The sequence below is a fragment of the Micropterus dolomieu genome, linkage group LG07 (genome assembly GCF_021292245.1).
Source record: "Micropterus dolomieu isolate WLL.071019.BEF.003 ecotype Adirondacks linkage group LG07, ASM2129224v1, whole genome shotgun sequence".
Lineage (NCBI taxonomy): Eukaryota > Metazoa > Chordata > Actinopteri > Centrarchiformes > Centrarchidae > Micropterus > Micropterus dolomieu.
The window spans coordinates 5,663,470-5,677,763 of record NC_060156.1 but is presented as its reverse complement, the minus strand read 5'-3'; the positions used below and the strand labels follow the sequence as shown (position 1 = coordinate 5,677,763).

General features: G+C 41.2%; 1 protein-coding gene across 3 annotated transcripts in view; it reads left to right on the top strand.

Moving 5' to 3' along the window:
• pard3bb (par-3 family cell polarity regulator beta b) overlaps positions 1-14,294 on the top strand; it is a 232,692-nt gene that overhangs the window by 95,445 nt on the left and 122,953 nt on the right. For all 3 annotated transcript variants that reach the window (XM_046054894.1, XM_046054895.1, XM_046054896.1), the window contains exons 12-13: positions 10,626-10,817; positions 11,562-11,720. In XM_046054894.1, the coding sequence (XP_045910850.1) occupies positions 10,626-10,817; positions 11,562-11,720 (351 nt within the window). The remainder of the gene's footprint in view (positions 1-10,625; positions 10,818-11,561; positions 11,721-14,294) is intronic.

The following is a 14,294-nucleotide window of genomic DNA, read 5'->3' as shown; positions in this document are numbered from 1 at the left end:
CTGGACGAAAACCTTTTCCAGAGTGCTCTGGACCTCAGACTGGGCCGAAGGTTTACCTTCCAACAAGACAATGACCCTAAGCACGCCGCTAAAATAACGAAGGAGTGGCTTCACAACAACTCCGTGGCTGTTCTTGAATGGCCCAGCCAGAGCCCTGACTTAAACCCAATTGAGCATCTCTGGAGAGACCTGAAAATGGCTGTCCACCAACGTTTACCATCCAACCTGACAGAACTGGAGAGGATCTGCAAGGAGGAATGGCAGAGGATACCCAAATCCAGATGTGAAAAACTTGTTGCATCTTTCCCAAAACGACTCATGGCTGTATTAGATCAAAAGGGTGCTTCTAAATACTGAGCAAAGGGTCTGAATACTTATGACCATGTGATATTTCAGTTTTTCACTGTACACACATGTGCATACATGATTTGCATCACTGTTTTCTTAACAGGCAACCTCTGGCGGTCATATGCCTAGATATTGACTGTCCTCTTTCAGAAGCAAAGGCAGATGTAGTGCTAACTGGCTAAAAGCTCGCAGGGAGGAGGTCGGCATGGGAAGTCAGGCATAAAAAGTGTCAGACTTCAAACAACAGGAAATAATGGTTTCTTTTAACCACGACACAGTCTTTTGCAAGCCTTAACCAAGTAGGTGATCGGACCATAACTATAATGGTGGCAGCGTAGTACACAGTCGTAACGGTCATATGGATCATGTTGGAAGGCCCTGACATTGTTGTCATGTACCTTCAAATTAAGCCTCTATGTTTAAAGCTTTCTCTTTTTAATTTAATCTTTAACATTTCTGTCACTGTGGTGAAGTATCGTAAAGCAAATAAACTGTCACATTTTTGGGTGGAGATGCTCTCTAATATAGTTATTCAGGTCTGCGAAGTGCATAGATACAACAAATTTCATACTCTGTATTTTCACACCTCAAAATCAGGCATAAGCCGAGCAGTATTATTACTCCTCACTAACTGGAATTGTTTCCATGTTTCCATGTGTGTTTCACACCAAACAGTATTCACACCAGTTTTGTAGCAGGCCTCTTGCCATGTTTCCATCTAATTGTCATGCAAATTTAAGCAGACTTTTGAAATGTTGCAAAAAGAAAAAAAGTAATAGCGAAACATGTGCATTTCCATCAGCTGGTTTGGAGCAAATTAACCAGGCTACGGCAAGTGTAGATACGTCAATAGCTGACGTTACACATGGCGGTAATAAACGAGACGTAAGGGTTTCAAACCAGAAAAATAAGCAGGCGCAGATGCTAGGCCAGAACTTATTCGGCAAAGGTGTTTCCATCTCCCATTTAGCGCATTAACAGTTTTTCGACAAAGGCAAAAACCACTTCATGATAGCGTAAAAACCTTTATGCGAAATGAAGGATTTTTTAAATGATTTTTTATTTTGCCATTTCCATCATTCTTTTCCAATGCAATACTTCAAAATACGTATAAAAAAACGTTGATGGAAACACAGCAGTTTGTTTTGTTTTTTTAGGGGGGGTTGTTTTTTTTTTTTACAACTGACTCTTATTCTAGATTGTGAACAAGACTCCATATACTTTGAGCCCGTTGCTTGTGGCAGCAGCATGGTCCCCTCCAGAATAGAGCAGTTCAGTTTTTCACCTTTGTTCACTTTGCTTTTTTTTTATAGTTGTTGCAAATCTCCCATCATTTGTTAAAAATTAAAAACCTTTCTGAAGTACCAAGCAACAACGTTGCACCGCTGTTTCTGTTGATATTGTAAGGATGCAGACGGCAATGGCTCTGAGTGGGCATCATTTTTAAATAACTTTGACATTATGCACAATTACATCATTTTTATACCATCTTCCTGCAGACTTTAAACAGCTACAGTGTGGCTACAGTTTCTGAGAGATTGAATTAAAAATTTGTTAAAATGATTTGATGGGAAGGTTTATGCCAGCTTGTTAACAGAGAGGAAGCAGAAGAAGGATGATGATGAAATGATGGAAGGATCTTGTCTGTCTTCTCCTCCCCCTCTTCCGTTGTCTCAATTTAGCCCACCATCTGGTGTTGCTAATGTCTGTGCTCGCTGTAGAACAAAGACATTACACCACCTCTACACACACACACTCTCAAAGTAACTTTTTTCTGTGACATATAGTCATGTTCATACAAATTCCACCATAAAACAAATATACATCCACCTGCTGTTTTGGTCTGTAAAGGCATTTTGTGCACACGTACACACAATCACTCACACATACCACATGAAAAGCCACTTCTTCAGTCATTTTCTTCACACGTTAACAAGCATACGCCTGCAGATTTGGCTAGTGCGTTGAAACTAATGTTTGAAACAAAGATGCTCTTTTCTGCTTCCAGACATTTCACACTTCCCTTTCTCCCTCCTCCTCCCATTTTCCTGTTCTTCCATGGGGTCTAATTCTTCTTGCATGCTACTGACAACTCTCTTGTTTGCTCCCCTTTATATGGCAATCTGCTAAGGGGCTCTAAAAAGTTTTCAGTCGGGGTCCCAGAAAGAAAACAAACGACTAGATACTTGGCTATCCTTTGGAACTGTGTTCTTGTGAATATATGTGAAGAAACACTAAAAGTTTATTAAAGTTTATTAAAGGCAGATCATATTTTGTGGATTCAACAAATGTGAAGATTCCACTTTACAAGCTTTATGTAAATAAGTGTCAAATGTAAACAGCTATTGTTTTTGTCTGAACAAATAACTTTAGAGAAGTAAAAAAAAAAAAATCATGTTTTATGACATATGGAAAGACTGTTTTTAGTTTTTTCCACCAAAAGTTCAATTAACTACTTTCGAATTCTTTGAAGCACACTCACTGCTTCTCCCTCATTGAAAAATCCAGAATCTATGAATATGCAAATATTCAGACTCAAGATGTCTCCCACTTCACTGAAAAGTCCATTGCAGTGTACGTGCACTGCATGGAGGCCTCAAATTTCCACCTCAAGTTTAGTTGCTTAGTGGACCACGATTACTTCCAAACCCATTTGTGATGTCACAAAATCATGCATACACTTCTTAAATTTGAGGTGCGCACAGAGAAACAGATGAAGGTGAAAACAGCCAAGTGTCGCACTGAACATTCAACCTTATACGATGGAGCTCAAACATCCAAGTAAAGAAGCAAAAAGCAAAACATGTTTTTATTTAGAGAGTGGGGTTTCTGTCATTACATTCATCACTATATACCTCACTTTAAAGCATAAATAAAAAGTAATATAGCACAATCTTACATAATGGATGAGGATGAGAATATAAACCATTCACAAACAAACTCTGGCTACTTAATTCAGAGGATTGAATGAACAGTTTAAGTGTGATTCCATCAAGCTATTTGTGTAGCTCTGCATTTGGCATCCAGTATGTGATGAGCAGTAAGACAGTCATCTGTCTGTCCTTTTCCCATTTTCTTTTTCTTTTTTACACAACAGGAAACATTCTCCTTAGTGCCAGATGCTCCTCACACACATACACACACACACACACACACACACACACACACACACACACTGACATATTAAATCAGTAAACAGTTGGCAGCTGGTGACAGCGCACATTCAAAACAAAACAACTTTATTGAACAGTTTCTTCATTCTGATTATCCCTCATCCATCACTGCTGTGTGTGTGTGTGTGTGTGTGTGTGTGTACTTCTTTGCGTCTCTGTGTGTATGCGTGTTACATCTCACTGATATCGTCACCAATGTGACCTCACAGAATCACTACAGTAGATCCCCATCTGTTACACCCTCAGAGACCTGTGTATACACACACACACACACACACACACACACACACACACACACACACACACACACACACACACACTCCTTGGCAGCTTGGTGTCTCTGCAGGAGCTGCCATCATCCCAGTGGAAAGCAGCCGAGAAGGGTATCACGTCTCTGTTCTCTCTTCTCTTTCTTTCTCCGGCTCTCTGTCTCATCTCACATCTCTCCGCTGTTTATTGAAGGTTTATCAGCTCTTTTGTCAGCCTATCATCTAAAGTCACTGCTGTGTCTTAAAGCTCTCAGCACATGAGTGTCACACATGCTCACACATGTCAGTTGTGGGTTCAAGACACCGGGGATCAGCATTGGTATTGTGATATCAAGACGTTACTCTTACCAACAAAATCTTTGCTTTGTTGAGAGTAACAGTAACGGTTGTATTAAGAACAACAAAACATGGATACGAAGGAATCTCTTAAAATCAGTTTCATAGATTGATAAAAGATTGACAATTTAGGAAATACACTTTATTTTCTTACCAAGGGTTAGACATCTCTGTAAGGGAAGACAAGTTTATTCATCCAGCACCATTCAGACACAAGGCAATTCAAAGTGCTGTTAGCTAAATAGGAAGCTACTATTACTATAGGCTCAATTAGCCTAGGGGAAATGAATGGTATCATAGGAACAGCTAGCCTGGCTCTGTCAAAGTTTAAAAAATCTACCTCAGAGGTAAACTGAAGCACAATTTATATATTTTGTTTAATTATACTGAACTGAAAATTATAAACGCATCACTTTTGTTTTTGCCCCCATTCATCACGAGCTGAACTCAAAGATCTAAGACTTTCTTTATGTACACAAAAGGTCTGTTTCTCTCAAATATTGTTCACAAAATCTGTCTTGTCAGTGAGCACTTCTCCTTTGCAGAGATAATCCATCCACCTCACAGGTGTGGCATATCAAGATGCAGATCAGACAGCATGGGTATTGCACAGGTGTGCCTTAGGCTGGCCACAATAAAAGGCCACTCCAAAATGTGCAGTCACAAAGCACAATGCCACAGCTATTTAGCTAACAGCACTTTGAATTGCCTTGTGTCTGAATGGTGCTGAATGAATAAACTTGTCTTCCCTTACAGACATGACTAACCCTTGGTAAGAAAATAAAAAGGCTCTCTGTGTACATAGAGAAAGTCTTAGATCTTTGAGTTCAGCTCATGATGATGGGGGCAAAAACAAAAGTGTTGCGTTTATAATTTTGTTCAGTGTAGTACAAAAACAGCAAAGTGTAAATATAACAAGTTGCTGTTTTACATACACTGCTCCAAAAAATAAATTAACACTTTATCATCACTATATAACATCAAGTCACTTAAACTTCAGGGATATCAATCTGTACAGTTTGGAAACATAAGCGATTATGAGTCACTGTCACCTGTTTTGTTGAAAATGAAAGTGACAACAGCTGCACAGGAAAGGCAACAGACTATTGCTCTCTCCTTATCCTTCCCGAGTGACTTTTCTCCAGTGTCCTTATCACAACTGGTAGCATGAGGTGAACCATTCAGGTTGCACAGGTAGTCCAGCTCCTCCAGGATGGCACATCCATATGTGCTGTCACAAGAAAGTTAGCTGTGCCTCCCAGCACAGTCTCAAGAGCATAAAGGAAACACCACGAGACAGGGCATTACACGGGGAGAGCTGGACAGGGCTGTAGAAGGTCATCGGCCCAGCAGCAGGTGTAGTATCTGCACCTTTGTGTGAGGAGGAACAAGAGGAGCCTACAAAACTACCTCCATTGGCTACTGGTGACCAGACTGTTAGAAACAGTCTCCATGACGGTGGCATGAGGGCCCAACATCTTCTAGTGGGATCTGTGCTCACAGCCCAGGACCGTTCAGCTCGATTGGCATTTGCCAGAGAACAGCAGAACTGGCAGGTCTCCCACTGGCGGCCCGTTGTCTTCATAGATGAGTGCAGATTCACACTGAGCACTTAAACTTCCGGGACGGTAGGGCTGTGCGATATGACGATATATATCGTTTGACAATAAGAAAAACGGCTATCGTTTACAATTATACTCTTATCACTGATATTGTTTTGTCACAAATTCCACAATTTACCATAATATTTTGGTGAGGGAAAGTCACTTTGCACCGCGGCGATGTTAGCTTTACGTTGGAATTTGACATCTATCGAAAGTAAAACTAATATCCAAATTGAAACTAACTTCCCCACGGTCCGTTCTTCCACACGAGCCGGTGTTGCAGAGAAGAAATTGCATTAAAAATAATGGACGAGCCACACAACACCATCCAGCAGTGCCAGCCAAGATGAGTCAGTCAGGTATCGATTAATGACCCACGCACATACAGCTTACTTTATAGTTCGCCAAGACATGCTGTTGTTCTGGGACATTATATATTGGTGGTTTTGACACCGGCAAGTAGGCCCGCAGGCTGTCCAGGAGCTCACTGGTTTACGAGGAGAGAGGAGATCCCCCAGGACACCATTTAAGTGTTCCCCTAATTTTTTTGAGCAGTATATTTTCCTTATAGAGATAGAAGAGGTATAAGTGTCAGCTGTCTGGCTGACAAAAACAAAATGTATGATTTGAACAAATATATGCAATGCTGTCATGGCTGTGTGAATAGAAATAAAATATGTATTTTGATTCTAGATCTGCGGTTGTGGGTATAGTCAGGAGCATTTAGCATGATTGTTAAACAGTAACACTTCCTCTGTCTTTCACACACATCAGAAAACATTGTTTCATGCCAAGTAGAGGCTTGTACAAGCATGTCTTTTTTGAGACTATACCCGCTTGCTTCTTCTGCTCACACATGACCAAATGCCCTTTCAGACTTTTTCTTCTGCTCCCACGGCCCATTGTCACCACACCCACTCAGCAGTTGATCATATTTCATCAAATCATTTCTGAGTCCAGACAGACATTCTCTGTTAAAGATTCCCTTTCATGGTTCAATGTGTAGAAGACAACAGATTTACAAAAATGTTGCCAAGAAGCAGTTCGATGTTCAAGTGGGGAGCTCCGGCACATGAACAGAAGGCTGCCCTGCGCGCACCATGACCTCTTAGTACAACGTGACCGCCCATGACCACCAGTGGCCTTGGAAAATGAACCCTGTGCCGCCAACATCTGCTGTGGTTTCATAGGACTTGCAGGCCGGCTTGCCCTGCATGCGGAGACCTCTGATATGTAGCTCCAGGGGAGATTGTACACTGACAGCATTAGTGTTGTACTTATTGAACTACAAAAGACTGTAGACATCAACTGTATCTGTATCTGGCTGTACAGCACAGACATGCATTTATAATCTAGGAAATACTCTATGTCAACCAATTTTTTTCTCAAATAAACACTCTTTCCGTCCCCTAGATACACATGCTGGTCACCTAGAATGTGTTGCTTTCTCTATGGACATTTATGTTAGCCTTAACAACCGCTATTGTTGGCACCTCTATCTTTTTTTTGTGTCTCCTCACCCTCTTTTTTTCTCTGTAGGGTTGTGAAGGCTCCTTAGTCACACTAAGATTGGGCTATTCTGGTCTCTTGCTACAGCCTTTACACTGACCATTAGGGGGTAGTGGGAGAAGACGGTGTACGGGATTGTCATCAGGGGCCCATCCTGACTGGTCAGTGATGGGACACTTATTTTCAGAAGCATAGCACATAACGCCAGGATTTGTCCCTGGGAGTACTTACCTCCCCATTTGTGTGTCTGCGTATGTGTGTGTGTGTGTGTGTTATCACACTTACCGCCACATTTAAGCACAGCGGCTACTGTTGTTTGGCCTTGTAAAATGGATCCTTGGGTAGTCATTTCCACAGCATGGGGCTTTTTACACTCAAACACACACACACACAGTTTCTTTGCATGGCTGGGTAGAAGGGCATCTGCGAGCAGCTCTCATTGAAAGCCCATGTCGCTGAAAGCAGGTGTCCTAACACACAAATGTACATGAGTGGCAATAAAGTTCATAGATGGGTAATAAAGAATACCTGTAATATTACTCTCACAACTGATAAGAAAAATTATGATCATCATCCCCTACCTCATTTTATTTATTTTTTTATTTTTTTATCTTTCTGCCTTACAGTTCATCTGGCCTTTAGGGGTGAGTTAAGGACTTTATTTTATCTGTGTTTGTGTGTTTTAGTTGACTGCTCTAGCTCATTTTAACATAATGTGTCTGTCCATCTTTCTCCCACACACGTTTCTCTGGCTCAGTTTAATAAAGCAACACACACACCGACAGACACAGAGCTGTCTTTTTAATAGCGTGTCTGCCTGTTGATCCATCATTGTGGCAACCCATTTAAATGTTAAACGACCAGCACGGGGAGGTTCATCTATGCAAACAGCTTTTTCCATAACTGGATGGATTTGATAGAGTTCATGTAGCAAAGATGGCCACACCTTTTTACTAGCAGCACTAACAGAAAATGCACAGATGAGCACGCACCACTGTTTATTGTTTTAGTATGAAGCACGGATATAACCACCTATCATAGCGGTGAGGCTGAGATAATGGAAATGTTCCATGAAATTGCAGTTTGCTCTTACAATTTGTTTGTGCCCTTGTCCACTTGTGTGTGTGTGTGTGTGTGTGTGTGTGTGTGTGTGTGCGTGCGTGCTTTAAGGCAGTCTTAGTTAATGAAAAAGAGAGACCTTGTACTGAATAGAAGCACTTTCTTTTTCTTCCCACTTGGTTGTAAAACCCCACAGAACAGTCAAGTATGACACCACACAATGATTTTTTAAAAACTTTCCTCACAGGCTGTTTGTTTGTCTGGTAAATTATCGGAGGAAGCCTGGAGGCCCTGCTTATTCATTGTTTTACAGGGAAATTGAGTTCATCACTCAGATAAACAACTTTGCATGCATTTGCATTTTGTTGTCAGATTCCATAAAACATCTCACAGCCCTGTGGGTGGTCCTGACCCCCAAGCTGAGAACTGCTGCTTCAAACTTTTCTGCAGTATAACAACAGCCGTCCTCTGCTCTAAATTCATTCTGGCGTTGGTTCTGTCCTGTGCTGAGTGCAAGAAAAAGAAATCATAAATTGAAAGGGAAGTTAAATCAGATAAATAAAGAATGTAGAGAGTGACAGAAAAAAAAAAAAGAAAAGTTGCCAAATCATGAACACTATTTTGGACAGGATCTCAGAAACTTATAAATTTATAATGTTATTCTGTGCAGAAAGTAGCTAATATTTCTCTTCTGGGTGTTTTGAACTTCTTTTCAAGGTCGTGAGGCTTCCTATCAGGTCTGGACAGTCAGTCTGATGGGGGGAGTTTTTTCCAGCAGGGAAAACCGTTTTCTGCAGAGTAGAGGACTTTGTGTCGGCTTAACGCTGTTAAACCTACAATCCCCACAGACAAACACTGTCTAAACCTGACACTGCTGACCCACACAAACACACACGTGCGCACACCCACACAGACAAAGACGCACAAACCCGCAGCATGCACACAAACATGGACTCTCTGTCACAAGTACCTACAGTCATTCATGGATTTCTGGCAATCACGCGTGCACACTGTAATGTACATGTACATATAAATAGACAGTCATAGACAGAATTTTTTATTGCAAAGACAAACACTAAAATGCATACCAAAAGAATATCCAGGGACACATTCGTACATTCTTCTACCTCCTAGATGCAATGACCATACTCTTTTCCTTTATCTTTCTAAAAACACAGTCTTCAAATATTTTATCCTGTATTGAATATTGATTAGGAAACATCTCTAGATGCTGTGCAGCCCAGCCTAACAATGATCACAATGGACGAATACGCAGCTTACAATTTAGTCCAGTGCCTATTTCCAACGCCTTCCTTTGAATCGTGACCACACTCTGTTGCATATCATGCATTTGCCTTGACCACACCTAAACTTCACTGAAATTACAATGCATGGATACCATATGAATAAGTTTGCATTTCCATGAAACGTCTCGATTTTGGCAAATCATGTATTTTAACTAAAATTTCTTTTTTTTGATCTATAAGTAAGACTAAAATGTTGTTAAAAAGTAAAAAATATTTAATGTTGACATCTAAACTTTCACAAATAATCTGAGCTTGAGTATTTGGAATGGACTAGTGTTTTTTTTGATAAATACTATTTGCGTGTCACATTTCAGTTTAATCCATATGTAGTGCTACCACTCCCACAGGCTTCAAACACACACTTTTATCTGGCGGGATCCGCTTGCTTTCTTTGTTTCTAGTGTTTTTCCCACTCTGTCTCAGGCATAGTCATTATTGCCATACCTCCTCGTTGATAATATGGTGTTTTTCACCATCTGTCTGGGTTTATAATAGTAATTTTTTATCTATACAGGCATTCTTGTTTCCCTGTCTGTTTTACAATCTTTCTTTCCATACCCCCTCTCCTCTCACTACTTTTGTCTCTCTGGCTTTCTGTGTTTGCTGTATTCTCCAATTACCTCTTGAAAATGCACAGGTCATTTTATTGATATTGCTCAGCTGAGTGAAGAAAAAAGATGTGTATATAACAGCAGAAAGTCCAAATGGCTTTTTTCATTTTCCCTTTTTTTCTTCTTTGAAAACAGACTCTGCCTGCAATTTTTCACTCAGAGAAATTTAGCTGAAAAGCTCCTTGTGATGGTTTCTCTCAAATGGAAAAGCTTTTAGTTTAGCTTTTGGAGACTATTCAAGCCCAATGAGCTGACCTCTGTCTCCTCACCCTCACCCTGTCCCCACCTTTCTCTCATTCTCATCGATGTTTCTTTCCTTCTACCTCCATTACTCTCTCTCTTGCGCTCTTTCTGTCCTTTCTCTCTCCCTCCCTCTCTCTCTCTCTCTGTCTGTCTCTCCCTCTCCCAGAAGGACGAGGTGTCCCGTGTGCCGGGCTTTGTTTCCGAGAATGGGAAGGAGCAGCTCATGTTCGAGGTACCCCTTAATGACACCGGTTCGGCAGGGCTCGGCATCAGCCTCAAAGGAAACAAGTCCAGAGAGACAGGAGAGGACATGGGAATCTTCATCAAATCCATTATACATGGAGGGGCTGCATACAAGGTGACATAATATTCTCATATGTGCCCAAATGAGAAAAAAAAGATGCAAAAGACAAAAGCGTGTCCTAGAAAATACTAATTGGTGAATTTGGAAAGAAATGTAAGCCTCGCTTGAAGTTGGTGCTCTGACTTCTAAAATATTCATGCGTACACACAGACCTGTGTGGTGTTTAGCAAGCAGACTGAAATAGATGGAAACTGCTGTAGAGGCATTGTAGATAACACACCAGGGAAGTCTGGAGCTGAGGGTAGTCTGTGTGTGTGTGTGTGTGTGTGTGTGTGTGTGTGTGTGTGTGTGTGTGTGTGTGTGTGGTTGACTGGAGTCATAGTCATAGAAAACGTGTGTGCAATGAAGTGTGTGTCAGTAAAGTTTTTGGTATTCTGGATTTATACTGGTTTGACTGAAGAGATATGCTCAGTGAGGGCTACATGCAAGTGTGTGTGTGTGTGTGTGTACAGTAGTTCAGTGATTACTCCCATTACGAACGATCAGTCACTTGTGCCATAGCATTGTGTAAAAAGAGACGAATGGCATGATGAAACATCAGGAGACATCGTTGATTTGTACTGTAACAGTAATCAACATCCTGCTATCAATTACAAAGAGCACACAGTTACAGATTTTAAACTAACCATAGACATTTATGCACAGACCTGCAAAACATGCACAGGTCGGTAATCTAGTTCACTGAAAATGCACACAATGTTTTAACCCAGCTGGTGTGTGTCTGTGTGAATTTTATAGGATGGGCGTCTGCGTGTCAATGACCAGCTGGTAGCAGTAAACGGAGAGTCGCTGCTGGGACGCTCCAATCATGTGGCCATGGAGACGCTCCGCCGCTCCATGTCACAGGAGGGAAACGTAAGAGGGACAATCCAACTGGTGGTGCTAAGGCCTCCGAAGGTACACACATACACACACAAACTTAAACACTAAAGCTTGATTTTTGATCTCCTGCGTAGGGTCTACGTGCGTAGCTAGCCGTGCATTTATACTTGTGCGTCGATGTCTCTGTCGTTCTGCATTTACATCCCCAAACGTTAGTCGGCAGTAGCGCTACAGCGTCCACTGCGTTGACTTTTTGTCGGCAGGGCAGGCTTACATCCGGTTTAGCCCTCTGTTAACGTGAATGGGGGTAAAATTGTAAACGTGCGGCTGGTGTAGCCTTTTCAAATGTTATCGACCGAATGGATCACATTCTGATAGTGAAACAAGTCATTTCGCTCGGGTTGTGACTTCAAATATATTCATCCACCGTGTTGTTTTGGCCACTAGTAAAAGTTACTTCAAAGCATGGCACACTTCCTGTTGGCTCGGAGGCATTGCGAGGCTACCCAGCCAACCAATCACAGTGCTTACGGTCTGCGTCACCTCGACGTATAGTTATATTTTTGAAGAGGTTCACGTCAAACTACGGCATAGGTGACGGGGTAGGGGGGCTATGCAGAGGCTACGCCGTCGATTTGATGCAGAAGTATTATGAGTAACAATTCACCTGGCTCTGTGGTGAAAAAGGGCAACAAAGTACACGATGCAATCATCGGGATACAAGAGCACACCTCCCTGACGACAGACAGCTGTCCAAAGCTTACAAATCTGAGATTAAAATTAGCATTTTGCTTATTTTAAATTTGTGAACTTAAATTCACCCTTGTGGGCTTATTGAAATTAGGAAACAAATGCCTATTGTATGTTTTAATATTCACTAGAATAACAAGTAGCTGTCTTGAACAGTTTCAATGGACACACAGTAAAGGTGAATCACATACTGCATTAAATGTGTCAGAGAAAAGCCAGAATCTAGGTTAGGACACCTGCTGTGAGGAGAGGAGAGCACATGCATGTCTCTGTCACTTACCTAAGAAGAAAAACAAACATGCATGTTTCCTTTATCTTCAATTTGTATCTCTTCTTCCCTCTTTTGGCTCTTTACTGGCTAAGCCCCCCCCCCCGCGCGGTCTATTACGTCTGCCTCTTTCTACACATGCTGCTTTTTAGCCCTTCCATCTCTTCTTCACATACTTGACACTAGTCTCCTGCTCTTACCAGCAGCACGAAAAAGAGCATTTACACTTCAGCTATTCAGACTGTGTGTGTTTGTGTGCTTCTTTGTGCTTCTGTGTCTGTGTGTGTGTAGTGTTCATTCATTCAGCTGTATCTCTTCTCTTTATAAGTAAAAAAAGATGCTTTTCATCTCAGCAGTTTTTTTTTTTAAACAGCTTTGTAGGAGGTTTGTACAAACCCTTTGCCCGCACAAAGCTGGGTTGTTGGCTCAAGTGTGAATGGCCTTTTGCATGGCCTGCTAGTAGTGGAGGAAGAAAAGAGCAACATACAGTATTCACCCTGCATCACACACAAGCACAACAAAGACATAACAAACGTATTTAGGTGTATGGGTAGTTATATTACTCTGCTCTCACTGATATAAATTGGTTGAATGAAATATTTGCTATATTGTAGCTCGCAGTATAAGACAATAAACTTCTATAGCATCAAAAATCACAGATGCCAGAATGATGATGAATTTGACTCCACACCTCTCTAAAAACTGAACATTATAACCTTCATGGAGGTAGTATTGAATTCAAGGCTGCTGTATTAAAGTGCTTTAGCTTGAGGTATGTGTGCCTAATAATAGAGTGCATGTCTGCATGCAGTGGTGTGCTTGGGCTTGCGGGGCTCAGGGCATCCCCTGTCGATAGCCTGACGGTGAAAGCTGTTAGCTACATCAAAGAGTTGCATCCATGTTCCCCTCTTTTGTCTCAAGAGTGGGAAAGAAAAGATAGAAAAGAAAGGAAGATAAAGGCAGATAGATAAGAGACTGTACCTTAAAAGCCTTTTCTGGGCTTCAGTATTGATGCTTTGAATATTACAGAAGAGGACCACTCTACTTTTTCCCCCTCTGATCTTTTTTTTTTTCCTCTTCTTTTTGTGTCCTTTGCCCTTTCTCTCACTCTGTTGTTCTTACTGTACTCATCTTCAGCCAGCTATCTCTAATTTCATCGCTTTATCCAGCAGCTTTTTACATTTAGTAATTTGCAAACACCCTGTATATTTCCAGAATAAATAAGTGTGGCCCTGCACAGGTCCCACGGACATAATCTGAGGCTTGAGTCGCAATATCTGAATGTCTAACTTTGATGCAAAATAAAGTCTTGCTAATGTGCTGCTTTTCCTCTCTATTTTACATTATTGTAGACAGTTTTTCAGTGGTTTATATTAGTGATAGACCGATTTATCCGACTGATGTCTGACATGTATAGATAATCGGCATCGGCCAATACCTGCACTCATGAGGCTGATATATCATCCTAAATGACAGCAGATCTAATCTGAAACCATTATTGACTAGTGTTAAATATATATTGTTATACTGGAGAGATATAATGCAGTTTAATGACGTCACTTCTGACAATCCATACCCTACACTCCCTTAAACACCAGTCACGTTCTGAATTCTACAGCATACCATTCATT